The sequence below is a fragment of the Muntiacus reevesi genome, chromosome 1 (genome assembly GCF_963930625.1).
Source record: "Muntiacus reevesi chromosome 1, mMunRee1.1, whole genome shotgun sequence".
Lineage (NCBI taxonomy): Eukaryota > Metazoa > Chordata > Mammalia > Artiodactyla > Cervidae > Muntiacus > Muntiacus reevesi.
In genome coordinates this window covers 77,414,446-77,441,960 of record NC_089249.1, presented here as the reverse complement: position 1 = coordinate 77,441,960, position 27,515 = coordinate 77,414,446, and the positions used below count along the sequence as shown (strand labels likewise).

General features: G+C 43.8%; 1 protein-coding gene and 1 pseudogene across 3 annotated transcripts; one reads left to right on the top strand and one right to left on the bottom strand.

The window, feature by feature from the left end:
- Positions 1–10,190: 10,190 nt before the first annotated feature.
- Positions 10,191–27,340, top strand: SLC25A44 (solute carrier family 25 member 44). 3 transcript variants are annotated; one of them, XM_065902154.1, is made up of 4 exons: positions 10,191–10,328; positions 15,165–15,809; positions 20,857–20,984; positions 24,630–27,340. In XM_065902154.1, the coding sequence occupies exons 2-4, from the start codon at positions 15,185–15,187 to the stop codon at positions 24,819–24,821; spliced, it is 945 nt and encodes a 314-aa protein (XP_065758226.1). In that variant the 5' UTR covers positions 10,191–10,328; positions 15,165–15,184; the 3' UTR covers positions 24,822–27,340. The 3 variants fall into 3 exon arrangements, with proteins under 3 accessions (XP_065758226.1, XP_065758233.1, XP_065758240.1); XM_065902161.1 differs by lacking the exons at positions 20,857–20,984; positions 24,630–27,340 and adding an exon at positions 17,105–17,212; XM_065902168.1 differs by lacking the exons at positions 20,857–20,984; positions 24,630–27,340 and adding an exon at positions 16,744–17,090.
- Positions 23,135–23,250, bottom strand: LOC136156486 (U6atac minor spliceosomal RNA; annotated as a pseudogene).
- Positions 27,341–27,515: the final 175 nt, after the last annotated feature.

Genomic DNA, 27,515 nt, shown 5'->3' with positions numbered 1-27,515 from the left:
TTAAGAGAGAAGGAAAGAGAGGAAGGAAGAAAGAGTGGGAGGAAGAAAGAAAGAAAAGGGAGGAAGGAAAAAATAAAACCTGCCTAAAACTCTAAATGGCTTTTCATTAAATCCAGATTTAGAAAGATGGAAACCCCTTGGTATGGCATGGTTTGTCTCCAGCTCCCCCATCCACACCTAGACACTGCGTGTAGATTGTGAGCTTCTCTACACAGCTTTGTGGAAAGCTTTATTGAGTGCTTAGCACTACTCCAGGCCTTGATGACACAGAGATGAAAAGACATTCTGCCTAGAGGGCCCAACAGTCAGGTTCCTTTGGACATGCTTTGACTCCCACCTAGAACAGCATCCCTCTGTGGATTGTCCTCTAACCTCCCAGGCAGAGTTAGTGACCGATGCTTACCTCCGTATAACCATTTTCATACAGTGCTGTTTCTTCATTGTGTTTCTATGTACCTGGCATATGGTAAGCACTCTCTCAGTGCTGAAATCCATTCCTTTGTTTAACAAATATTTACTGAGCAACCAATTCCAGAAAAATAAACGACCCAATCAAGAAATGGGCCAAAGAACTAAACAGACATTTATCCAAAGAAGACATACAGATGGCTAACAAACACATGAAAAGATGCTCCACATCACTCACTATCAGAGAAATGCAAATCAAAACCACAATGAGGTAACATCTCACACCAATCAGAATGGCTGCTATCAAAAAGTCTACAAACAATAAATGCTGGAGAGGGTGTGGAGAAAAAGGAACTCTCTTACACTGTTGGTGGGAATGCAAACTAGTATAGCCACTATGGAGAACAGTGTGGAGATTCCTTAAAAAACTGGAAATAGAACTGCCATACGACCCAGCAACCCCACTGCTGGGCATACACACCGAGGAAACCAGATCTGAAAGAGACACGTGCACCCCAATGTTCATCACAGCACTTTTATAATAGCCAGGACATGGAAGCAACCTAGATGCCCATCAGCAGACGGATGGATAAGGAAGCTGTGGTACATATACACCATGGAATATTACTCAGCCACTAAAGAGAATGCATTTGTGATACAGGGTGCTCGGGGCTGGTGCACTGGGATGACCCAGAGGGATGGGATGGGGAGGGAGTTGGAAGGGGGAGTTCAGGATGGGGAACACATGTACACCCATGGCCGATACAAGTCAATGTATGGCAAAACCAATACAATATTGTAAAGTAATATAAATAAATAATTTAAATAAATAAAAATAAAATTAAAAAAAGAATGCATTTGAATCAGTTCTAATGAGGTGGATGAAACCGGAGTCTATTATACAGAGTGAAGTAAGTCAGAAAGAAAAACACCAATACAGTATACTAATGCATATATATGGAATTTAGAAAGATGGTGATGATGACCCTATATGCGATATAGCAAAAGAGACACAGATGTAAAGAATAGTCTTTGGGACTCTGTGGAAGAAGGTGAGGGTGGGATGATTTGAGAGGGTAATACTGAAACGTGTATATTATCATATGTGAAGCAGATCGCCATTCCAGGTTCAATGCATGAGACAGGGTGCTCTGGGCTGGTCCACTGGGATGACCCTGGGGGATGGGATGGGGAGGGAGGTGGGAGCAGGGTTCTGGATGGGGGACATAAGTGCGCCGTGGCTGATTCATGTTGATATTTGGTAAGAACCACTACAATATTGTAAACTAATTAGTCTCCAATTAAAATAAATGTTAATTAAAAAATATTCACTGAGTACCTACTGTGTCACAGGCACTTTACATACTGTGGGCAAGTCAATGAACAAAACAGACACAGTTCTTGCCATCACAGAGTCTACATTCTAGTGCAGAAGAGAGATAAATAAAATAGAGTACTATACAAGCAACTTTTTAACTGTGCAACTTGCAGGATCTTCCCCAACTGGGCTACGCCAGTGAAAGCCCAGAATCCTAACCACTAGGCCACCAGGGAACTTCAGATAGGTTACTTTAAATGGTGCTGTGCTATGGAGGGACAAAAACTTGAATTGGAGAAGGAAGGTTGAGAGTGAGAGGAGTGTTTACAAGTTTAAATTGGAAATTCAGAGCAGGTCTCATTTATAAGACAGTGTTTGAATGATAAAACAATGAAGTAAGTGAAAGTAGAAGCTTTGTGAATGCCTGAAGAAAGACAGCCAATGCAAAGGCCCTGAGGCAGGAATGAGAATAGTAGGTGAAATGAGAAAGACGCTGTCTGTGCATGGGGGGAGATTATGGGACCCTGTCGGTCATTGTAAAGACTTTGACCTTTACCTGGAATGAATTTGGGAGTCATTGAAGGATTATGAGCAGATGAGGGACATGATCTGACTTAAAGTTTAAAAGTATCACTCTGGCTGCATTATTGTGGTTAGTACATAGCAGAAGCAAGGGTGGGAGCAAAGAAACCAGTGATGAAGCTCCTGGAATAATCCAGGTGAGAGAAGATAGTGACTGAAATTAGGGTGGTAGTAGTGAGGTGGTGGGAAGTACTCAAGCTCTGGATGTTTTAAAATTTTATTTTACTGAAGTATAGTTGATTGACAAGGTTGTGTTAATTTCTACTGTACAGCAAAGTGATTCAGATACATACATATACATATACATATACATGGGCTACTGAGGTGGGTCAGTGGTAAAGAATCTGCCTGCCAATGCAGGAGTTTGATCCCTAGGTTAGGAAGATCCTCTGGAAGAGGAAATGTCAACACACTTCAGTATTCTTGCCTGGAAAATCCCATGGACAGAGGAGCGTGGTGGGCTACAGTCCATGGGGTCACAGGTCAGACTTGACTGAGCACGCACATATACATTCTTTTTCACATCCTTTCCCATTATGGTTTATCATAGGATATTGAATATATATCCTATGTTACCTGTGCTATACAGTAGGATCTTGTTGTTTATCTGTCCTGTATATGATAATCTGATCTACTAATCCCAAACTCTCAATCCACCCCTCCCCCACCCCACCTCGTCAAACTGCAAGTCTGTCTTCTACATCTGTGAGTCTGTTTCTGTTCTGTAGATAAATTCATTTGAGATATATTTTACATTCCACATTTGTGATATTATGTGATATTTGTCTTTCTCTGTCTGCCTTTCCTCACTCAGTGTGATAAACTCTAGTTGCATCCATGGGGCTGCAAAAGACATTATTTTTTTATGGCTGAGTAGTATTCCATTGCATATATGTACCACATCTTCTTTTACCATTCATTTGTTGATGGGCATTTAGGTTGGCTAATTATAAGCAGTGCAATGAACATTGAGGGTGCATGTATCTTTTTGAATTATAGTTTGCTCTGGATGTATGCCCAAAAGTGGAATTGCAGGATCCTACATCATGAGAAACGCTGGAATCAAGATTGCTGGGAGAAATATCAATAACCTCAGATATGCAGATGACACCACCCTTATGGCAGAAAGTGAAGAGGAACTAAAAAGCCTCTGGATGAAAGTGAAAGAGGAGAGTGGAAAATTTGGCTTAAAGCTCAACATTCAGAAAACTAAGATCATGGCATCTGGTCCCATCACGTCATGGGAAATAGACGGGGAAACGGTGGAAACAGTGTCAGACTTTATTTTTTGGGACTCCAAAATCACTGAACATGGTGATTGCAGCCATGAAATTAAAAGACGCTTACTCCTTGGAAGGAAAGTTATGACCAACCTAGATAGCATATTTAAAAGCAGAGACATTACTTTGCCAACAAAATTCCATCTGGTCAAGGCTATGGTTTGTCCAGTGGTCATGTATGGATGTGAGAGTTGGACTGTGAAGAAAGCTGAGCACAGATAAATTGATGCTTTTGAACTATGGTGTTGGAGAAGACTCTTGAGAGTCCCTTGGACTGCAAGAAGATCTAACCAGTCCATCCTAAAGGAGATCAATCCTGGGTGTTCACTGGAAGGCCTGATGTTGAAGCTGAAACTCCAATACTTTGGCCACCTTATGCGAAGAGTTGACTCATTTGAAAAGACCCTGATGCTGGGAGGGATTGGGGGCAGGAGGAGAAGTGGACGACAGAAGATGAGATGGCTGGATGGCATCACCAACTCAATGGACATGAGTTTGAGTAAACTCCAGGAGTTGGTGATGGACCGGGAGGCCTGGTGTGCTGTGATTCATGGGGTCGCAAAGAGTTGGACACGACTGAGCGACTGAACTGAGCTGATGGCAACTTTATTTTTAGTTTTTTGAGGAACCTCCATACTGTTTCCCATAGTGACTGCACCAATTTACAGTCCCACCGGCAGTGTAGCGGGGCTCCTTTTCTCCAGATCCTCTCCAGCATTTGTTATTTGTGGACTTTTTTAATGATGGCCATTCTGAGTAGTATGAGGTGGTACCTTATTGTAGTTTTGATTTGCATTTCTCTAGTAATTAGTGATGTTGAGCATCTTTTCATGTGCCTGTTGGCCATTTGTATGTCTTCTTTGGAGAAATATTTATTTAAGCATTCTACCCCCTTTTTGGTTGAGTTATTTGTTGTTGTTTTTTTTTTTTATATTGAGTTGTATGAGCTATTTGTATACTTTGGAAATGAAGCCCTTGTGGGCTGCATAATTTGCAAATATTTTCTCCCAGGCCACAGGTTTAGATATATTTTTAAGATAAAGCTAATGGTATTTGATGATGAATCATGCGTGATATATGAGAAAAAAAGAACAGTTAAGGATGGCTCTAGGAACTATATTCAATATCTTGTAACAACCTATAATAGAAAATAATTTGAAAAAGAATATACATATATATATGTATTTCTGAATCACTTTTCTGTACATCTGAAACTAAGACAATATTACAAACTAACTCTACTTCAAAAAAACTGGTTAAGAATTTATTTAAAAATTTTTAAATAAGATAAATTTTTTTTTAAAAAGGATGGCTCCAGGATTTTTGGTCTGGGAGAATGGAAGGATGAATTTGCCAATGAACTGAGATGAAGAGAGCAGGTGGGTCAGATTTCAGGGAAGAACAAGAGCTCCAGTTTTGACATATTAATATATATGTAATTAATTATCCCATATTTAATAATAATAATCTGTATTTAAAATAATATAAATAATTCCATAATTTATATATACATACTTTATCATGGCTGAGTAATATTCCATTGTATATATGTACCACATCTCTTTTTTTTAAAATTAGGATTGGAATACTATCCACCCTTATATAGCCTTTTAGAATTTACATCATACTTCTATACCCTTAATCTCATGACTAGATTGTTCCATCATGTTCTTTTTTCTATTCAGTTCAATTCAGTCACTCAGTTGTGTCCAACTCTTTGAGACCCCATGGACTGCAGCATGCCAGGCTTCCCTGTCCATCACTAACTCCTGGAGCTTGCTCAAACTCATGTCCATCGAGTCGGTGATGCCATCCAACCATCTCATCCTCTTCTCCTCCTGCCTTCAATCTTTCTAGCATCAGGAATTTTCCAATGAGTTAGTTCTTCGCTTCAAGTGGCCAAAGTATTGGAGCTTCAACTTCAGCATCAGCTCTTCCAATGAATATTCAGGGATGATTTCCTTTATGATTGACTGGTTTGATCTCCTTGCAGTCCAAGGGACTCTCAAGAGTCTTCAACACCACAGTTCAAAAGCATCAGTTCTTCGGCGCTCAGCTTTCTTTATGGTCCAACTCTCACATCCATACATGACTACTGGAAAAACCACAGCTTTGACTATATGGACCTTTGTTGGCAAAGTAACGTCTCTGCTTTTTAATATGCTGTCTATGTTGTTCATTGCTTTTCTTCCAAGGAGCAAACACCTTTTAACTTCATGTCACCATCTGCAGTGATTTTGGAGCTCAAGAAAATAAAATTTGTCGCTGTTTCCATTGTTTCCCCATTTATTTGCCATGAAGTGATGGGACTGGATGCCATCTTAGTTTTTTGAATGTTGAGTTTCATAGCCAGCTTTTTCACTCTCTTTCACTTTCATCAAGAGGCTCTTTAGTTCTTCTTCACTTTCTGCCATAAGGGTGGTGTCAACTGCACATCTGAGGTTATTGATATTTCTCTTGGCAATCTTGATTCCAGCTTGTGCTTTATCCAACCCAGCATTTTGCATGGTGTACTCTGCATATAAGTTTAATAAACAGGGCGACAGTATATAGCCTTGACATACTCCTTTCCTGATTTGGAACCAGTCTGTTGTTCAATGTCCAATTCTAACTGTTGCTTCTTGACCTGCATACAGATTTCTCAGGTGACAGGTCAGGTGGTCTGATATTCCCACTTCTTTTTTTTTTTGTATTCCCACTTCTTAAAGAATTTTCCACAATTTGTTGTTATCAACACAGTCAAAGGCTTTGGCATAGTCAATAAAGCAGAAGTAGATGCTTTTTTTTTTCTCTTGGTTTTTTTTATGATTCAGCGGACAGCGGATATTTGCAATTTGATCTCTGGTTCCTCTGCCTTTTCTAAATCCAGTTTGAACATCTGGAATTTCCTGGTTCACGTAGTATTGAAGCCTGGCTTTGAGAATTTTGAGCATTACTTTGCTAGTGTGAGAGATGAGTGCAATTGTGCAGTAGTTTCAACATTCTTTGGCATTGCCTTTCCTTGGGATTGGAATGAAAACGGACCTTTTTCAGTCCTGTGGTCACTGCTGAGTTTCCCAAATTTGCTGGCATATTTTTTATTACTCTTTTTTTAAATTAATAATTGGAGGATAATTGCTTTACAATGTTGTGTTCATTCCTGCCATACAACAATGTGAATCAGTCATAAGTATGTATGTATCCCCTCCCTCATGAACCTCCCTCCCTCCCCATCCCATTCCACCCCTCTAGATCATCACAGAGTGCCGGGTTGGGCTTCCTGTGTTATATAACTGCTTCCTACTAGTTATCTATTTTATACATGACAGTGTGTGTGTATATATATATATATATATATATATATGTCAATGCTACTTTCTCAATTTTCCCTTCCCTCTCCTTCCCCCACTGTGTCCACAGGTCCGTTCTCTATGTCTGCATCTCCATTCCTTCCCTGAACATACTTTCATCAGTCCTGTTTTTCTAGATTCCATACATATGTGTTAATATACAATATTTGTTTTTCCCTTTCTGACTTACTTCACTCTGTCCAACAGGCTCTAGATTCATCCACCTCACTATAACTGACTCAAATTTGTTTCTTTTTATGGCTAATATTCTCTTCTATTTTACACACACACATACACACACACACACAGAGGCCACATTTTCTTTATCCATTCATCTGTTGATGAACATCTAGGCTGCTTCCATGTCCTGGATACTGTAAGTGATGCTTCAATGAACATTGGAGTACATGTTTTTTGAATTGTGGTTTTCTTAGGGTTTATTCCCAGTAGTGGGATTGCTGGGTCATATGGTAGTTTAGTTTTTAAGGGAATCTCCATACTGTTCATCATAGTGTCTGTATCAGTTTACATTCCCACCAACAGTGCAATAAGGTTCACTTTCCTCTACCTCTTCTCCAGCATTTATTGTTTGTATACCCCATCTTCTTTAGCCATTATCTGTTGATGGACATTTAGGTTGTATTCATGTCTTGATTATTATAAACAGTGCTGCTATGAACACTGGTGTTGATGCTGCAGTCTTTATTTATTATTTTTACCCTTTAAAAAATGAAACATAGTTAATTGACAATGGTGTGTTGTTTCAGGAGTACAGCAAAATGATTCAGCTATATATATAAATATTCTTTTTCAGATTCTTTTTCACCATAGGGCATTACTTTGTATTTCATTATAGGGTATTGAATATAGTTCCCTGTGCTATCCAGTACGTCCTTGCTGTTTATTCATTTTACATACCCCCACCATGCTGAAGTCCTGATACAGAATCTCTTCCCAGAGAAACCTCAGTGTGGCTCCAAAGGCAACACTTTTGCCTGACTGGGTGAGGCCCATCCACATTATCAAGGTAATCATTACTTGAAGTCAACTGATTGTGTATGTTAATCACACTTACAAAACACCTTCACAGCAACATCTATTAGTGAGTAACTAAGTATTATAATCCTGGGCTTCCGTGATAGCTCAGGGAAGAATCCGCCTGCAATGCGTGAGACCTGGGTTCAATCCCTGGCTTGGGAAGATCCCCTGGAGAAGGGAAAGGCACCCACTCCAATATTCTTGCCTGGAGAATTCCATGGACCATTTAATGAGGTGGCAAAGAGCCGGACATGACTGAGGAACATTCACTTTCACTTTCATAGTGCTAGCCAGACTGACATAAGACTAACTTTCACATTAAGTTTGAAATGCCCATTAGATATTTTGTGGCAGTTGTCAATACAAATCTGGTGTTCAGGAAGGATCTTTCCTAGAACTACCAAATTCTTTGTGCCTGCGTGCTAAGTCATTTTAGTCAGGCCTGACTCTGCAATCCTGAGGACTGTAGCCTGCTAGGCTCCTCTGTCCATGGAATTCTCCAGGCAAGAATACTGAAGAATATTGAAGCCCTCCTCCAGGGAATCTTCCCGACCCAGGGATCAAACCCACGTCTCCTGCATCTCCTGCACTGGCTCTGCTTAGTTGCTCAGTGGTGTCTGACTCTTTGCAACCCCATGGACTTAGCCTGCCAGGCTCCTCGGTCCATGGGATTCTCCAGGCAAGAATACTGAGGTGTGTTGCCATGCCCTCCTCCAGGGCGTCTTCCCAACCCAGGGATTGAACCCAGGTCTCCCGCATTGCAGGCATAATCTTTACCCTCTGAGCCGCCAGGCAAGCCCATTGGCAGGTGGGTTCTTTACCACTAGTGCCACCTAATAAAATACATAAAACATAAAATTTACTATTGCTGACATTTAGCCATTCACAATGTTGTATAATCATCACCACTATCTAGGTCTAGAACACTTTCATCACTCCAAGCAGAAACTCTGTATTAATTAAACAGTCACTCCCATTCCTCCTCCCTCCAGTTCCTGGGAACCACTAACCCACTTACCTGCTTTCTGTCTTTACACATTTGTGTATTCTGCATATCTCATCTAAATAGAATTGCACAATATGTGACTGTTGTGTCTGGTTTATTTCACTTAGCATAATGGTTTCAAAATTCTCATCCACATTGTAGTATGTATCCATATTTTATTTTAAATAACTTATATCCCATTGTACAGATAGACAAGAAACCCTTGTTTCTACTTTGGGGCTATTGGGACAGTGCTGCCGTGAACATTTGTGTACAGGTTTTTGTTTGAACATCTGTTTTCAACTCTTTCAGATACTTATTTGGAGTGAAATTGCTTGGTCATAGATTAATTTAGCTTAATCTACTGAGGAACAATCAAAACTGTTTTCACACCAGCTAAAACACTTCACATTTCCACCAGCAATGTCTGAAGGTTCCAGTTTATCCACATCCTTGCTAACACTCCTTACTTTCCAGGTTCTTGTTTGCTTGCTTGTTTTAATTTTAGCCATCCAAGTGGGTGTGAAGTGGGATCTTGTTGATTTGTTTTCCCCTAATGATACTGAGCATCTTTTCCTGTGCTTTTTGGCCACCTTCTTTAGCGAAATGTCTATTCAAGTCCTTTATCCATTTAAAGAATTGGGTTGTCTTTTTGTGGCGGTGTAGAAATATCTATTTTGAAATGAATCTATTCTCCACTCCATACCCCACCTCCCAGTCCCTTATTTTAAGGGTTCTGCCTCTTCTTTTAAATCCATGTATAGGCAAATTGTTTTAGAGCTGGGAGAGACTACTCCACCTCCAGGATGTCCTCTATTTCTGCAATTCTTTGAGCTCTCAAACGTTAAAATTGGTTGTCTAAACTTAGTCCTTCCTGCTCAGCACATTAGCTTGTTTTGGCTCAACAGATGAGAAAAATAACAGACTAGCTTTGAATTTAAGGATTCCAATAGCATCGGAACACAAGGTGACCCAATTAGAACAAGATACTCAAGAAGTGCCGGCGGACTCAATTTCCACCAAGTGGAAAGAAAACGCATGCGCTGTACAGCTGAGGGCATGTCCGAGCTAGTGAAGGCGTGGCCTCTGCCCGACTTCAAGATGGCTGCCAGGAACGTCCACCCTTGCTGCGGGGGCGGGGGGGAGAGGCTAAAGATTCAGAACGCCATTGGTGGAATTGGCACCGTTCATCTCCGCCCCTTCAAGGGGAGGGACTGACAAGGTCCCAATTTCCGGTTCCGTCAGTACCGGGAGCCCGGTCGAGATGGAGGAAGATGCGACCGGAGGCCATCAATCGCCAGAAACAGAGGATAAAATGGGACCTGCAGCCTAGAGGTCCGCACTTGGAGTTCACCTCAGACGCGGCGGAACCACCCTGATCTGAGAAGGTAAGAAACCACCTGCATGGGGTGCCTGAGGACTAAGGTCTCCGAGGAGCTGGACCTGTCAAGGAGGCAGCGGGTGTCTGCAGTGTCCGGCTGCAGTTCAGTGGGAGCCCGCCACGCAGTTTGGGGAATGAGGGACGATTCCAACTAGTCATCTCTTTCTGTCGGAGGAGCATGAGGTTCGCTGACAACGAAAGAAGCGTGGCAAGAGGCATGGCTAGGGACAAGTCCGAGGATCCAGAGGCGGCAGTTCGGGGGCCAGGACAGAAGCAGCTTAAAGCGTGTGTCATGTGGAGTAGGTGAAGAGGATTGTCATGTGGTGTCTGCCCTGAAGCGTCACATGGGAGCCTATGAAAGATCAAAGGAAGACTGGGTGGGAATCTCTTCTTGTCCCAGAGCGGAGATTGTCTTGGAGGGAGAGGTTGGAGGCATGCCAGGGAACTTCCCTAAGGAGATGCATATTCATTAAGACTGATGGGCAAGCATGGAAATATATTCACATTCATGTGGTAGATAGCTCCCAGGATGCAGAGCCTTTGGGCAGATGCAGTAAGAACAGGGGATGAAGCAAAGATCTCGTTTCCAGCACAGAAGTGGGGACCAAACCCCACAGATGGCTTGTCAGAAGTTGTAGGTGTCGATTTGATTTGGTGGGGGTTGTTGACTGATAAGATCTGAATGAGTCTAGTAGACATCATTGAGCCCAGTCCTGGCGACCAGTCAGGATGGAGTCAGAGGGCTCCTAACCTAGTCATAATGATCCTGGACTCCTGGAGTAGTTGTTACATTGTCATAACACTGACAGTCCTTAACATTTAAGGCAGTCCTTTCCAAACTCTGATATATGTATTAATCACCCAGAGAGCCTGTGAAAATGTTGGCTTTTAGTCAGCAGGTCTGTGGAGCATCCTGAAATTCTGTATTTCTTACAAACGCCCAGGTGATGCCCATGCTGCCGGTCTGTGTCACACTCTGAGTAGCAGAGATTTACAGCGGCACTGTCCAGCGGAGCTTTCTGCAATAATAGAAGTATTTTGTTGTTTACAAAGTGCTTTCACACATGCTAGCTCAGGTGAGTTGCCCCAAACTGTTGTATAGCTATGGCAGGCTTTATTAGCCCCATTTCAGAGATGAGGAAACTGAATTTCCTCAAAAGAAGGGATTTGGTTCCAATCCTACTAGAAAGTCATGGTAGTGGAACTCAAACGTGGATCTCCTGACTACTAGTGTTCTTTCCATCGGATGACCTTACGTTCCAGGTGACTCTGTGTTGTCCTGAACCAGAATCTTATCTGGGATCCTAGTGAAGTCTGGTGTAGTTTTTCTGGTACAGGGAGAATGAAGTGGAAAGGGAGTATGCCTGCCTTGACCAGTTTGTCCCGTTCCTCTGATAGGCTCATCAGTGAGGCCTCTGCGTCTGACATCTCATTTGATGACTTCAGGACATCCTGGGTCATCTGGTGGGTCTCCACATGAAGCACTTTAACCTTTGTGTCTAAGCTATGTTAAAAGATTGAAGACAGTTCATAATTGGAGCCATGTGATGCAGTGGTAAAAGAACCCGCCTCCCAATGGTAGAGACGTAAGAGACGCAGGTTCGATCCCTGGGTTGGGAAGATCCCCTGGAGGACGGCATGGCAACCACTCCAGTTTTCTTGCCTGAAAAATCTCCTGACAGAGGAGCCTGGCAGGCTACAGTCCATAGGGTCGCAAAGAGTTGGATGCAACTGAGCATGTACGCATCCACACAAGTGAGGGTCTGGGAAAGAGTCACAAAAGAAGCTGGACTGATTGAGTTGGAAGGCTGCAGGAAGGAAGTGAGCGTACAGGTATCTGCAAGAAGGATTTTCCTGAGGGAGAGACAGAAGGAACTGGTTTTGATACTTCTGCATGAAGTTGGGAGGTTATAGAACAAAGAGCAGGTTGAGATCCCAACTTTTAGGAGCAGCCCTACCCTTCAAAGGGGTAGGGAGAGTAGACGCAGTGCCTTCACCTTCAAGTGTAGCGGCTCAGCCCCCTGTGGCCTGGCCCAGAGTGGCTTCCTCGGTCATCATGGCAATGGTGGAAGCTTCCTGCTTTGGCCATGGAGAGTCCTTCCTTCTTTCTGGGAATTTAAACTAGACTGGTACATGTGAGAGATGGAGACGGAGGAACGTGGGGAAGTGAGGAACTGGGTGCTGCTGTAATCAGAAGATGTTGGTACTCTGTCAGCTCACTTTCATAAGCTGAGATGGTGCCCTCAAAACTAGGTTCTGGGACAGAGTCCTTTGTCGCTCTGCCTGTCACGCACTATTCATGAGCCGGGCAGAAGGCTCTCCTGCTTGAGCGCTGCTGTATTTGTCCTGTGACGACAACAGGCCCGCCCAGCCACTCTGCTCCGTCCATGCTGGGAGAGCAGAGGCAGCTCTTGGTTTCTCTGGAACAGAGCTGAGAGAAATCCCTGGGCGTCTGCACGGCCAGGAGCTTATGCTTAACCCTTGCGTGACTGGCAGTTGTGAGGGCATTAATTCTGCCTCCCAGGGTTGGAATGACTTAGCCTTAGACGGAACAGAGATGATTTGTGCTGGAACTCCTCAGCTCCCATGGGGCAGAGGCCTGATGGAGCAGAAGAGCAAACTTGGCTCCTATCCTGCCTCCACCACTGAACAACTGTGTGACCTTAGGCCTGTTTCTTTTAACCTGTTTGTACCTCGACTTTCTCATTTAGCAGAAATGTCTAACTGTACACAGGTTAAGTTGTAAGGATTACAGGAGGTAGTATGTATTCAGTGAATCCTAGTATCTCTCTTCCCTCCTCTCTCAGTAGAAACGGACACATGACCTTGGGACCCTGGATGACAAACACCCACTTAGTTTTTCAATGATACAGTGATCCCCTTCTTTTGAAGGGCCTCAAAGGGGAAGATTGCTCCACTGGACTTGGTGGGTGTCGTAGGCTGAGACTGGAAGAAGGGTCCACAGCAAGTGGCATGTCAGTGTTCCTAAGGTTCTCCTCCTAGAACTCAACCTCTAGTTCATTCCCCATGACCTCAGTTCTCTGTTCTGGTTAACTCAGTTGTTTCATCCATTTTTCTTTCCCTTCCACTGTCCACATGTATTTCTCCATTCACCTGCTTTGTCCTCCTCCAGGAAGCCTATCTTGGTTACATGTGCCTCATGCATGTCTCACCTTGAAGCTGAGGCTTTCCCTTCAGCTCACATGTACTGAGTTTATACTGCAGGTATCTCGTATTTTAATGAAAGTGATACAGTCCAGCTCAGGGAATTCCAAATGCTAACCTTGCTTCTCCACAGACTTGTATGGTAAACCAAGAAGCTACTTAGGCTGGTTGGGACCTTTGATTGGGAAAAGTGGTTGAGGATGAGCTCTGGTTATACACTTGACATGAGATTTATCAAGGCACTTGCGCTGGGACTGCTCATGTAGAACATCTTAGCTATCTAGAGTTGTCCTTTTGATGCGGCCACTTCCTTTCCCAGACCTTAGGGATTTCTCTTAAAGTTTGGGGAGCCCCTGACTTCTCACTTCCTGGAATTTAACTTTCCACTTTCTCCTTCTGGGCTGCAAATGTCCGGTATCTTACACAGGAGCACATTACATTGCCATTGTGTCTGTGTCCAGTATATGATGTGCTCTCATTTGACATTTCTTAAGTTGGAAGCTCCTGACTTTATATAGTTATTACAGTTGTAAGGTTATTGGTTTTGTTTGAAACTTTACTCTCTGGATACAGGTAACATGAGGGCCACATGTATGTTAATTTGCCCTGGTTACTTTGTTTCTTATGTCCATTCCCCAGAGGGATACTGTGTCTCCTTGAAGAGACTGAGTTTATCAAAGGCAGAGTCTCTGTCTTCTCTGCCACTTGAATCTCCCTTCATTGTCTAGGGCTGAGGTTATTATTTATGTGCTTGGGGATAAAGCGGCCAAGCATGTTCTCTACACTGTAGTTCTCAAGACTCTTCAGGGAAACTGCTTAGCTCTCAGATGGTTCATTTCTTTCTCTGAGTGAGTTATCTAATAACCAAAGAGGACTCTGACCTTTGACTTGTTCCTGACTTCCTAATTTCTTTCATTAAAGGGGAGGGAGGTAGGAGGTGGTGGCTGTGGAGTGAAAGCCCTATTTGCTTTCTTCCTCACATTTTCTTCCAGTGCAGACTGGAGAAAATGTAAGTGCAGTGAGTGTGGGTCAGGGAAGCTCAGAGGGGCCAACACAGGAAACCAGAAATAAAGTAAGGTGAGTCAGCTGGTAAATGGTGCTAAAAGAGGTAGTCTGCTGAGGCTCAATGGCTGAAGGCTGAAAGCCTTGCCTTCTCAGTAGGCCAAGGAGCATCAGAAATGGAGCGCTTCCCTTTAGGTTTTGGGAGCCTCTGGAGTGTCACTTAGGGACATCCCATTAGCCCACCTGAAGGTCTTGCCTCCTGTCATGTGGTTGGTTTGTCCACAGCATCCTGAGCTGTCTGGGTGAGCTAGAGAAGGAAAAAGAGAATGGCCGTGACACCAGGGCCTGGGCAGAGGCAGAGAGAGTAGATGATGCCAGTAAGCTGGGAGTAGGGAGCTGAGGTGGGACTCGGGGCAGGGGAGTCCCTGAGGTGAGAAGCAGCTTTCACAAGAGGGGTCCTGAATATGAACGGACTGGTAAAGGAGGCAGGGGCGGCACTATGTTGATCTGTGAAGGAAGAATCAGGCAGGGGTTGGCAGAGCCAGATTAGTTGAAGTCTAAGCTTTGGGGAGGTGAGTACCCAGGAGGTGAAGCCTGAGAATAGGGTTTCAGAGCCTCGCCAAGAGGAGAAGGTGTGAATTCCGATCTCCTTCATATTCCTTCCATCCTGCTCCAGTCCCCAGGTCTCCAGGTACAATGGAGGACAAACGTAACATCCAGATCATCGAGTGGGAACACCTGGACAAGAAGAAGTTCTATGTGTTTGGTGTGGCGATGACAATGATGATCCGCGTCAGCGTCTACCCATTCACCCTCATCCGCACTCGGTTGCAGGTTCAGAAAGGCAGGAGCCTCTACCACGGGACCTTTGACGCCTTCATCAAGATCCTACGGGCGGATGGTGTGACTGGTCTCTACCGGGGGTTCCTGGTCAACACCTTCACCCTCATATCTGGCCAGTGCTATGTCACCACTTACGAGCTAACCCGGAAATTCGTAGCTGACTACAGCCAGAGCAACACAGTCAAATCACTGGTGGCCGGTGGCTCAGCCTCTCTCGTGGCCCAGAGCATCACGGTGCCCATTGATGTGGTCTCCCAGCATTTGATGATGCAGCGCAAGGGTGAGAAAATGGGCCGCTTCCAAGTGCGAGGGAATCCAGAGGGACAAGGGGTAGTTGCCTTTGGCCAAACCAAGGACATCATCAGGCAGATCCTGCGGGCTGATGGACTTCGTGGCTTCTACCGAGGCTACGTGGCTTCACTGCTTACCTATATCCCAAACAGTGCTGTCTGGTGGCCCTTCTACCACTTCTATGCAGGTAAGCAGGAACTAGGAGGGTGAGGGTGGAGGATGGGTTACTAATGAGACAGATGCTATTGCCCTGGGCATGTTTGAATGGGAGATTTAATGGGAGAATTCATATAGCAAACATTTGAATTCAAGAGGATTCAGAGATGAATAAGACATGGTTCTTGCTTTCAGAGAGCTAATATTATAGTGGAGGGAATCAGACAAGTAAAATCTGTGACGTAGAACATTAAGTATGTTCTCCATGCATCAGGATCAACTAAGGTTTGTGGAATATTGGCAGAGAATAGGTGGAGAGGGACAAAATCCATGGGATTTAAAGGTGAAATCAATGGTGATAGTGAGCTTTTGAGTTGGGTGCCTTTCCTGAGTATTTTTAAATTTAAGTTCAAGATGTAATACAATCTTGAAGCTCTCTAATCCTGTATTTTTTGTTCATAAGTATTTCTTAGAAATGGTATTATCGGGTCAAGAGATAACATTTTTTTTTTTTAATGGCTGCGCAGCATATGGGGTTTTAGACCTGCACCCCCTGCATTGGAAGCACGGCATCTTAACCACTGGACCTCCAGGAAAGTCCCAAGAGATGACATTTTTGAGGGTCTTAATAAACATACCGCCAGATTTCCTTCTGAAAGGGCAAAGCACATTGCCAAGAGCAGGACCTGTATGTGCTTGCTATCCTGAAACACCCACAGCGTTGGGCAACTACCAAACTCCAGTCATGGTAACCTGCACTTGCAACCTAGCTCGTCCCTGCCACTGACTCCTAAGCTTTGGCAGTAGGCATTCTGTTCCATACCGTCTGGAATTTTTCTGAGCAAGTTTTGCAATGACTTACTAGCTTATAATCACTTGGTTTCTATTGCACCATACTTTTCTGATCCTGTTATTTTTCTAAGTACTTTTTTTGGTAACTTTGTCCCTTTCTTTTGTTTTAACAGTTTTTCATCTGGAGTATTTGGTAAAATTCAAATACCTGGACTCCACCTTGACCCTTTGTATCAGATTCTTTAGGAACAGATGCTGCTAATCTTAATGTTAGAGAAACATCCTAGGAAAAATTTTCTCTGGAGTCTATGTTCACCCCTGTCTCCTCATTTGACTTCATCTATAATTAGGGTTGTCCTTTTCTAATAGTCCTTTTCTAAATCTCTGTTTCTTTTCCCAAGCTAACCTGTCCAGAGCTCCGGACAGATATTCTGACTGTTGGACCTTTCAACTTGAAGGCATGCGCACACATCTGAAATTTTACTCAACTATAACATTTTTCATCCCAGACTTTTTCTTCTGACTTACTTTCAGGTGTCAGTGGCCAGGTTATTCTACAGATCACTGAGACTGCGGCTTCGTGCATGGCGCATGGCCCCTGCCTCTTCCTTGTCCCCACTAACATTTATTGAGCCTTCACTGTGTGCCAGGCTTTGTGACACTGTGTCTCAGGGTCTGAGGCTTTGTGACACTGTGTCTCAGGGTCTGATGAATTGTAAGTGTTCAGTAAATATTTCTTGAGCAAGTAGATTGGCTCTTGTTACTCCGTTTTGCTAAAATCTACCAGTGCTTCCTTATGGGTATTTAGAATAAAATGTAATGCTTCTCACAGTCAACACAGGTCTATGTGACCTGGTCCCTATCTCCTTCTCCACCTCCATCTCGTGCTCCTCTCCCCTTTCTCACTCTGGTCCATCCTCACTGCCCTTCGCTCAGTTCCTGAGATACATCAAGCTCTGTTGTCACCTCCTAGCCTTTGCAGATACTGTTCTTTATGCCTGCAGTACCCTTCCCCATTTTCTTTATGTGGCTGGGTCCTTCTCATGCCTCAGGCATCGGCATACATGCTGCCTTTACCCAACTGGAAAGAGGGCACTTCCTGTTTTCTTTTTCAGCACCTCTCCTTTAAAGCACTTATCATAATTTGCAATTGTTTTATCCCTAGCTCCCACACAGCTCCTTAATTAGACTGTAAGTTCCATGAAGTTACTTCTCTGCCCATTTTTCTGTTTTATGCCTAGTGCTTTCACAGTGGCTGGCATATAGTAAATATTAAATAAATACTCATTTATATTACTTGCCCAAAGTCATTTAGCCAGGAAGGACTTAAACCAACTCAGCCTAGGTTTGTCTTCTGCTTTGCAGATAATAGATGCCCAGTAAACATTTGTTGAGTGAATAACGGAGAAGGAAAGACTTGGGACTCTTTCTCCCACCCTCTTGCCTTTGTTTTTTCATCCTCTTCCTAAACCCCAGGAAAATGGCATATGTGAGTGATTAGAATTGGAATCTGAATCCCACTGCAGCTTGTTGGCTTGGATGCCGATGCAGACAGGCCCAAGGAAGCTTTCAGTGGCAGTTCAGATGCTACTTTCTAATGCTTGTGAAATGTTTTCTTCTCTAGAGAGCAAGACACCCTTGAGGTACAAGTGCCAGTTCACTTTGTTTCTGTTTGTATGCTGACCCTGGGGAAGAAAGTGATTAGAAATCAGGGGAGAGGTGATTCTGGTAGGGCTTAAGGAATTCTGTCATGCTGCTGGGTCTTGGAAGCCTTCGCTTCTGCCCTGCCAACCTCTACCCTCCTACTTATTCTCTAATCTTTATTTGCCTGCCCATAAATTACCAAAACTAGGAGCATGAGAAAAAAGTTATTATTTTTAATGTGAAGTATAGTTAATATTTGTTGGAAGGACTGATGCTGAAGCTAAAACTCCAAGACTTTGGCCACCTGATGTGAAGAACTGACTCATTGGAAAAGACCCTGATGCTGGGAAAGATCGAGGCTGGGAGGAGAAGGGGATGACAGAGGATGAGATGGTTGGATGGCATCACCGACTCAGTGGACATGAGTTTGAGTAGACTCCAGGAGTTGGTGATGGACAGGGAGGCTTGGTGTACTGTAGTCCATGGGATCGCAAAGAGTCAGACGCGACAGAGTGACTGAACTGAAACTGATAGTTAATATGTAATATTGTATAAATTACAGGGGTACAATATAGTGACTCATAATTTTTAAAGGTTATACTCCATTTGTAGTTATTATAAAATATTTGTTATATTCCCTGTGTTATATAATATATCCTTGTAGCTATTTTACACTCAATAGCTTGTACCTTTTAATCCCCTACCTCTATAATGCCCCCCCCTCCCCAGAAAAGAATTCTTAAAGGTGTTATGGTGACTGAATTGTAGAGGGAAAACTGAGAGGGATCCTTAGAGATGACAGATCTATTTGACACTCAGTCTCACTGGGAGTAAACACCAAAGTCCATGCAATGGCTTCAAGGCCCTAAATGACTTACCTCTCAGACCTCATCTACTCTTCTTCCCCTCACTCATCCAGGTATATTGGCCTCGCTGCCCCTTGAAGATCTCAGGCATACTCATGCTTCAGGGCCTTTGCATAGGATGTTACCTCTGCTGGGAAAGTTCTTTCCACAGATCGATAAGGCTTACACTCTTCTTTAACTCTTTGCTTAAACTTCACTTTCTACCCTTGGCATTCTTATCTCCTTTTCCTGCTTTATCTTTATCTATACCTAAAAACATATACAAATAAAAGTATATTTTAGCATACATCACCTTCTGATATATTTTATTTTTTATTTATTGCCTGTTTTCCCCCACTAGAGTGTAAATTTCATAAGGGCAGGGATTTGAAGCTTTTTTTTTAAACATTACAATTTGAATTTATAACAATTGGCAAAAAAAACCACCCTGAAAGACACACTAATTAAATTAGTTTTGTTTGGTGAGGTAAAAGTTCTTTTTCCTTCTGTTGTCACTTTCTTCCTCAATATTGTAAGGTTGTTATATTGTTATGTGTTGTAATATTATTGTTGTATTGTTATATTGTTATATGATATGATATTGTAATATTATATATTGTTATTGTAATATGTTGTTATAATATTGCTAATCTGATACATTTTAATATTCCTATACATATCCCAGTTTAACTAGACAAAAATTTGGACCTCTGATCTCAGCCTTCAGGACCTGGGGATCTGGATGGCCCTTCCCGGGGCAGCTCTGTCCCAGGAGCAGCTGGAGGCAGGCTCCCCAGTGGCAACCATTGACAGCAACTTTACTTTTCTCACTAATGTACAGTGAGAGAGAAATGAAGTTGCTGAGATAAGTGGGGACAGCTCACATCACGCTCTTCATGGAGCGTTGAGAGGATGGCCAGTTAGGGAGAGGTCTCAGTCACCCTATGACTTGCCTGTAGTCGCCTCAGATGCTGGCTTGAGGCTCTTTTGTTCAGTGTTATGTCCTTAGAACCCAAGCTGGCTGGCTCATGGTAGTCACTCAGTGAGTCTTTGCTGAATAAATGAACAGACTCTCATCTCTCACCTCCAGAGAGGGGAAAAGCGAAAGAATTCAACTGCAGGTGAACTTCCCAGCGACAGTGGGGTTGGGTGAATCTAGGTGTTATTTCATCTGCTTCATCACCATTTTGAAAAATGAATTTTCCTTCCTTGATAAAGGCTGAAGAAAGGTTTTCACTGTAGGATATGATTTTCTCTCTTAATTGTAATTGTTTTTTATTTTTAAAAATATTCACATGGTTTGAAATTCAAAAGGTAGGAAAAGGTATGCAGTGAAAACACTCCTCTACCATAGTCACCCAGCTCCCTTCCTTGAAGACAGTGTTACCAGTTGTTAATGTATTTTACCAGTTATCCAGTGCACATATAAGAAAATATATAGCATGTGCTTTTTTAGCCTGTGAGTTGGGGGAAGTAGAGTATCGGCATAAGTATTTTATATCAGGAAGGATTTCTGTCCAGCAGATGAAAGGAGTCAGCAAGCAAAGGGATTTTGAAATCCCCTTCTCCAGAGGAATTTTTGTCCTGTTCAGATTGACCTCTGGAAGGGGCCTGAGATTTATAAATTTTTGTTGGTTCTGATGGACGTAAAGAAAAGAAAAGACAGGGTGGAAGTTGCAGAGTCTAAGGCGGCTAAGGATGGGCATTGTCTCATCGTCGGGCCAGCTGGTAGAAGCAGCGTGGGGCGCGTGGGCTGGTGCCGCCCATCCTGAGGCGCTGTCTCTCCCTCGATTCCAGAGCAGCTCTCGTCCCTCTGCCCCAGCGAGTGCCCTCACATTGTCTTTCAAGCCATCTCGGGGCCTCTGGCTGCAGCCACCGCTTCCATCCTCACCAATCCCATGGATGTCATCCGAACCCGAGTACAGGTAAGACCAGTCTTCTCTCCCCAACTGCCAGATAAGCCATGAGGAGCCTTTCCTTGTGGTTATGACTCACCATCCACAGAAACCAACCGAGCACTTTGGACCACCTCAGATGTTTCTGTCACCCTGTCTACCACCTTGCATGCCTCTTTTCCTTGCCCATGCCCCCAGGAATCCTTACTGCTGTCTTCTAGGCTCTTGTCCTATTAGATTAACGTCTGAGCCACCAGAGAAGCCCTAGCTTAGCATATCAACCACCTTTTCCTTACCTTGCAGGTTTGCAGACACTAGAAACGTGATCTTAGTTTATTTCATAAGTCTCTCTGGCTTTTCCACTTGGCTATGAGCTCTCTACAGTGAGTGACTGTTCTTGAACAGTTTTCACAGATGGTTCTGTGTGGACTCAGCACAAATACAGACAAAGGCCTTGGTGGTGCTGTCCAGAAATTATAGATCCTGTCTTTAGTCAGCTCAGTGACAATTTCACAATCCAGAGGCCAAAGAAATTGAATCTAAATGATAATATATTATATACAAATGATACATTTTGCTCTATAAAGCTTTAGGTGGAGTGTGTGTGTGCGTGTATGCACACACATGCACTCAGCCATGTCCAATTCTTTGTAACCCCATGGACTGTAACCCACCTGGATCTTCTCTCCATGGGATTCTCCAGGCAAGAATACTGGAGTGGGTTGCCATTTTCTCCTCCAGGGGATCTTCCTGACCCAGGGATCCAGCCAGTGGCTCCAACATCTTCTGCATTGGCAGGCAGGTTCTTTCCCTCTGAGACACTAGGGAAGCCCGAGAATGAGGGAGGAGAGGGAAGGATGATAACCTTAGCAGGTTAGAGGTGAAGTCAGCTTTTCTGATACCAGGATGTTAGGATGGGGGTGATTGGTAAATCTAGGTACAATTGAACCTTGAACAACATGTAGTTGAGGAAAGCCAACACTCTGCCTAGTTGAAAATCAGAGTGTAACTTGGCCCTCTAAATCCATGGTTCCTCATCCACAGATTGTATAGTACTATAGGATTTTTTTTGGGGGGGTTAAGTATAAATAAAAATGAATTTTTACTTAATCATTTTGGTATCAGTCACAGTCATAAAGACATTTAATTACATTGCGGGTAATATAAGCAGGCAGTTCAGTTTTAAATTCAGTTTTTCTTAGCCACCCCATGTGGCATGTGGGATCTTAGTTCCCCATCTGGGGATCAAACCCATGCCCACTGCAGTGGAAGCTAGTTTTAACCATTGGACAGCCAGTTCAGTCAGTTCAGTTCAGTTGCTCAGTGATGTCTGACTCTTTGCAACCCTATGGACTGCAGCATGCCAGGCCTCCCTGTCCATCACCAACTCCTAAAGCTTACTCAAACTCATGTCCATTGAGTCTATGATACCATCAACCATCTCATCCTCTGTCATCCCCTTCTCCTCCCGCCTTCAATCTTTCCTGGCATCAGGGTCTTTTCAAAATGTCAGCTCTTCGCATCAGGTGGCCAAAGGATTGGAGTTTCAGCTCAGCATCAGTCCTTCCAGTGAATATTCAGAACTGAATTCCTTTAGGATGGACTGGTTGGATCTCCTTGCAGTCCAAGGTATTCTCAAGAGTCTTTTCCAACACCACAGTTCAAAAGCATCAATTCTTTGGCACTCAGCTTTCTTTATAGTCCAGTTCTTTATAGTCCAGCTTTCTTTATAGTCCAGTTCTCACATCCATACATGACTGCTGGAAAAACCACAGCCTTGACTAGATGGACCTTTGTTGGCAAAGTAATTTCTCTGCTTTTTAATATGCTGTCTAGGTTGGTCATAACTTTTCTTCCAAGGAGTAAGCGTCTTTTAATTTCATGGCTGCAGTCATCATCTGCAGTGATTTTGCAGCCCCCAAAAATAAAGTCTGCCATTGTTTCCACTGTTTCTCTGACTATTTGCCATGAAGTGATGGGACTGGATGCCATGATCTTTTGGACAGCCAGGGAATTTCCTAAATTCAATTTTTTATGTAATAACTCTGCTACCTATGTAAAATTTTGATTTATTTCCAGAGAAGTTAAATAATCTCTTTAAATTTAATGTTAGTATAAGCATGAAATTCTTTTTATTTTTTATTTATTTATTTATTTTAAATTTTTCAGTGGGTTTTGTCATACATTGATATGAATCAGCCATAGAGTTACACGTATTATGCGTGTTGTCAGACCCGAGAGCCTCTTCCATCCTTGTCAAGGGGAGTTGCTAACCTTCTCTCCTTTCATATAACACAAGCATGAAATTCTTAAATTAACCAAGTATATACTTTAGAGAAACAAGATTATATCTTGATATGTTTCAAGATATACAATACATAGAGGTTAAAAAACAATGGTAAAATCTTTCTGGTTATTTTATTTTTTTATTTATTTTAAATTTTTATTAGTACTGTTACTGCTGAAAAAAAAATACTGCATATAAGTGGACTCACACTGTTCAAACCCATGTTGTTCAAGGGTCAGTTGTATATTTATCTCTAGGAAAGATTGTCCCCATTATGACCCATACAGTTTAAAATGAATGGTATCTGATCGGTTTACAAATAATAAAGTGCACAAGTTCCATCCTTATTCTCTCCTAGCCTTGTTATGGGGGTTCCATGAGGAGAATCAAGGGAAAGAACAGCTCCCTACTATATGACTTGGCAACTAAACAACACCTACTTTGAGGCGTTCCCAAGCTAGAAGGGACAAAGTGCATATGAGGACCAGGGCCATAGCTAGAAAAGTTCTTGACATGTCTGTAGATAAGTGGAGGATGAGAGGAGCATGAGTGGTCAGAAGAAGAACGGAATGAGGGAATGTGGAAGCAGGTGCTAAAGGAGGCAGAGAGGAATGGGGAGATGTTCTTAGTCAAAGATGAGACCACCTTGGGAATAGGGAAAGGTATAACAAGGAGTGTGTCTGTCCTGCAGTGGCTGCGGGTCTGAGTGGGGTGGTCTTTAAATGTGTTGTTTGGTTGTAGGTATGAAGAAGAGGGCAAGAGTATTAGGAGAGAAGAGAGAAAAGATTCTTGCCTTAGCCAGGCTTCTGGTATCATGGGGAAGACAGGTCACAGGGTGGGAGGTGGCAGGGATGGAGGGGAGGACTCTAGCCATGTGAGTTCAGAGGAATTGAGATGATCAGAATCAAAATGTCTGCAGAGGCCTTCGAGGTGATTTAATCCAGCCTCCCTGAGACCAGAGAGGAGAACCTGGTCCAGACTCATCACTGTGTAGTTTATGTAATAATATTAATGAAGCTAACATTTATTGAATACTTACAGTCTGCCTGGCACTGTTCTCAGCATTTATAAGAATTCTTTTGCTTACTGCATAAGACAGTGATACGGTGTAGGTACTATCATTGTTATTATATATTTGAGGAAACTGGGATGCAAAGTGCTAAGGAAACTACCTGAGATTATGCTGTTAGTAAATTAGGGGGCAGGATTCATACCAGGCATTCTGGCACCAGAGGCCACACTCATTCACTGTGCTGAGCTGTCCCGCTGAAGCAGAGTCCAGCCCTCTGACTCCCAAGTCTAATTCTTTCCAGTTTTAGGCTAAGATAGGAGAGACTGGGTATAGGGACTTTGCAGACTGTGATCCTCCACTGTGTTGACTTTTCCAGGTTGAGGGCAAGAACTCCATCATCCTGACCTTCCGACAGCTGATGGCAGAAGAGGGTCCTTGGGGGCTCATGAAAGGCCTGTCGGCCAGAATCATCTCAGCCACGCCCTCCACCATTGTCATTGTGGTGGGCTATGAGAGCCTCAAGAAGCTCAGCCTCCGACCTGAGCTGGTGGATTCGAGACACTGGTAACCAGTGATGGGGAGAGAAGCCTGCTGTTTCCTACACTACTCTGGGTCAGGGGCAGAGAGGAGAGGTGAGCACCCTCTCCAAGTGCCCCCACCACATACCTAGTCCTGCTGTGGGCCAGGTGAACTGTCTGGGACAGGGACAGAGACTTTGAACTGCTCTTGCTGAAGAGGCTCCACGCCTGGATCCCCCATCCTCATTATTTTTAAATTTTCTTGCCAAGCTGGGCTTCCTCACTCAGTCCAGGTACTCAGTCCAGCCCTAAGGAAATCCACTCTACCCGCCAATCCCACTCCATCGATCCCCTGCTGACCCTTCTCTGCCTTCTCCCTCCATCTGTGGCCCTGAGGTCCTGAGAGGAGCTGTACATAGAACTTGGTTACTACCGCTAGTTCTTCTTATTGGGCTTTCAGTCCGAATTCCAAGCAGCTGCCATCAGCCCTTCATCTCTTAGGTTTGCTGATTTTCCTTTTGGGACTGAGCTGCCCACCAGACTACTCTGCTTTTCTCTGCCACTGGGGACAAGGTGCCAGGCACTTTTACACAGGGAGTAGGAGCAGCAAAAACCTCTGGTCCTCCAGAGCACGTGTCCTCTCTTTGGAGAGTTATTAGGTTGGGGAGAAATGTTGATACTTTATTTTGTGTGTATATTTTTCTGTGAACCAGGCTACTGTCTAAGTCCTGCTAAAGCACCAATCCTGCAGTCAGAGCCCACCCCTTCCTCAGACAGGTGAAAAATGTAATGTAGCTTTCCCTCAATCCCAGTTCCCTATCCCTCCCAGTCCCTCCAGTCCCAGCAGCCCTAGGACAAACCAGCTGCTGTTTTCCCCTGGCCCAGATGACTACAGTGGTGGGCACAGCTCTAAGTAAATCAGACTGGGACACACTGGACTTGGAACACTACCCTGAAAAGTCTGGTTGAGAGAGTAGTTGGTTTGGAAAGTGACAGAAAGATATGTGTGCCCTAGCGCATCTCCCTTGACCAGCTGAGCCAAACCTAGCAGAGGGTAGTGGAGACTCTTAACCCCAGGCAGTCATCACACACACACACACACACACACACACACACACACACACACACCCACACACACACACACCCCCCCCACCCACCCCCAGTCACTTGGACTCACAGAAACAGATGTTGTCTCACAATGGGAATCTCTGTGATGTGGAACTGTTTGTGTTTTTCTTCTCCCCGATGTAAGGAGCCATCCTGGTCATGGTACCCTCTGGAGCGATGCTTGGAGGAGGGTAAAGGGCGGGTTGGGAAGTCGCTCAATACCAGGACCACTGCATTTACCAGCCTGATACTGCCGAGATTATCTGTTGAAGCTCTCAGGAGCTAGGTGATGAGTGATTCTTTCCTGCCTCATCCTTTCCCCCTCAACACAAACCTCCTCTACCAAGTCGGTGTGGCAGGTGAGGAAAGGTGCAGCAAATGGAATGAGAAGAAGGCATATCAAACCCACACTTCTGCTTGAAACATCTGATTTGTATGACCCTTCACACTTTCTTATTTGGTCCCACCCCCCGGGAGAGGCCACGGTGCCAATTTGAAAGGTGCTAGCTACCTGAAGCCTTGATATTTCTTATGGCTGCCCCACAGTCTATCCCCCAGGGCTAGATCAGAATCTGAATTCTCTACCTTTACCACCACTTCCCATCTTGTGCTCTTATCTTTGAAGGTTATTTTCTCTTTCATTTCATTGTTTGTCCCTTCTTGGACTTTGTCAAGAGTCCTGCAATTTCTATTCACAAATGGTCATATAAAGGGTTGGGTCTGCACCTCACTCTGAATCATCCTGTGTCTCAGTCACTCCTTCACCCTAAGAACCACGAAGGTAAGAGAAGCCAGGGGGTCCCTTCTTTCTCTTTAAACTCATTCTGTTGAGACCTTTGGAGGTTGATTTTCTCAGCTCCACACCTTCCCCTTCCTAGAGACTTAGATTCAGTCCTTCTCCACCATTGCAAAGTGGGTAAGGTATCATGGACAAGAGGTAGCCTCCTGCTTCTCTTCTCTTAGGTTGTTTCTCCGTCCAGACTCAACACTTTTTCTTCTGTTTTGTTTTCTTGTGAAGTATTTCAGTCTTACCTGTTTCCTGTTCTCTCTCTCTCACACACACATACACATACATGCGCGCGCGGGTGTTTTAAAAGATGATGTGCATATATACTAAAAGGGACCCATGGCCCCTTACTTTTCCATCTAATATTTCAGGGACTGGTATTGGGTTTGGTTAAAATATGTCTTGGTGGGGATGGGACTGTGGCCTTCCGTTTTCCCAGGACCATGGATCAGACCAATTGGAGTGTTTGATGTATTGGTCTGCAGCCAAAATTGGAAGGAACTTCTGGGAGACTGGGCAAGATGGGGAAACCTGATGGGAGTCTTGAAGGACAGGAGAATTAAAATGCAGATACAGTTAACATTTGATAAAGTGGACTCCTGTGAATAATATTAACGGCAAACATTCACTGTTGCACTGTACGAATTCTCTAAAAAGTGTAATTAAACGTTTTTATCGAGTCCCTGAGTTTCGAGCTTGCTTTGCCTTCTCGCCAAAAAAGGAATACGGTTGTGTTTGTATATCCTCCGCCTCCGGCAGTGTCCCCGCCCCTGTCCGCGGCATGGTGATAGACATTTGCTGCTTCCAATCGGAGGCGCCCACGGCCGGGAGCGGCCAATCGGGGGCTTCG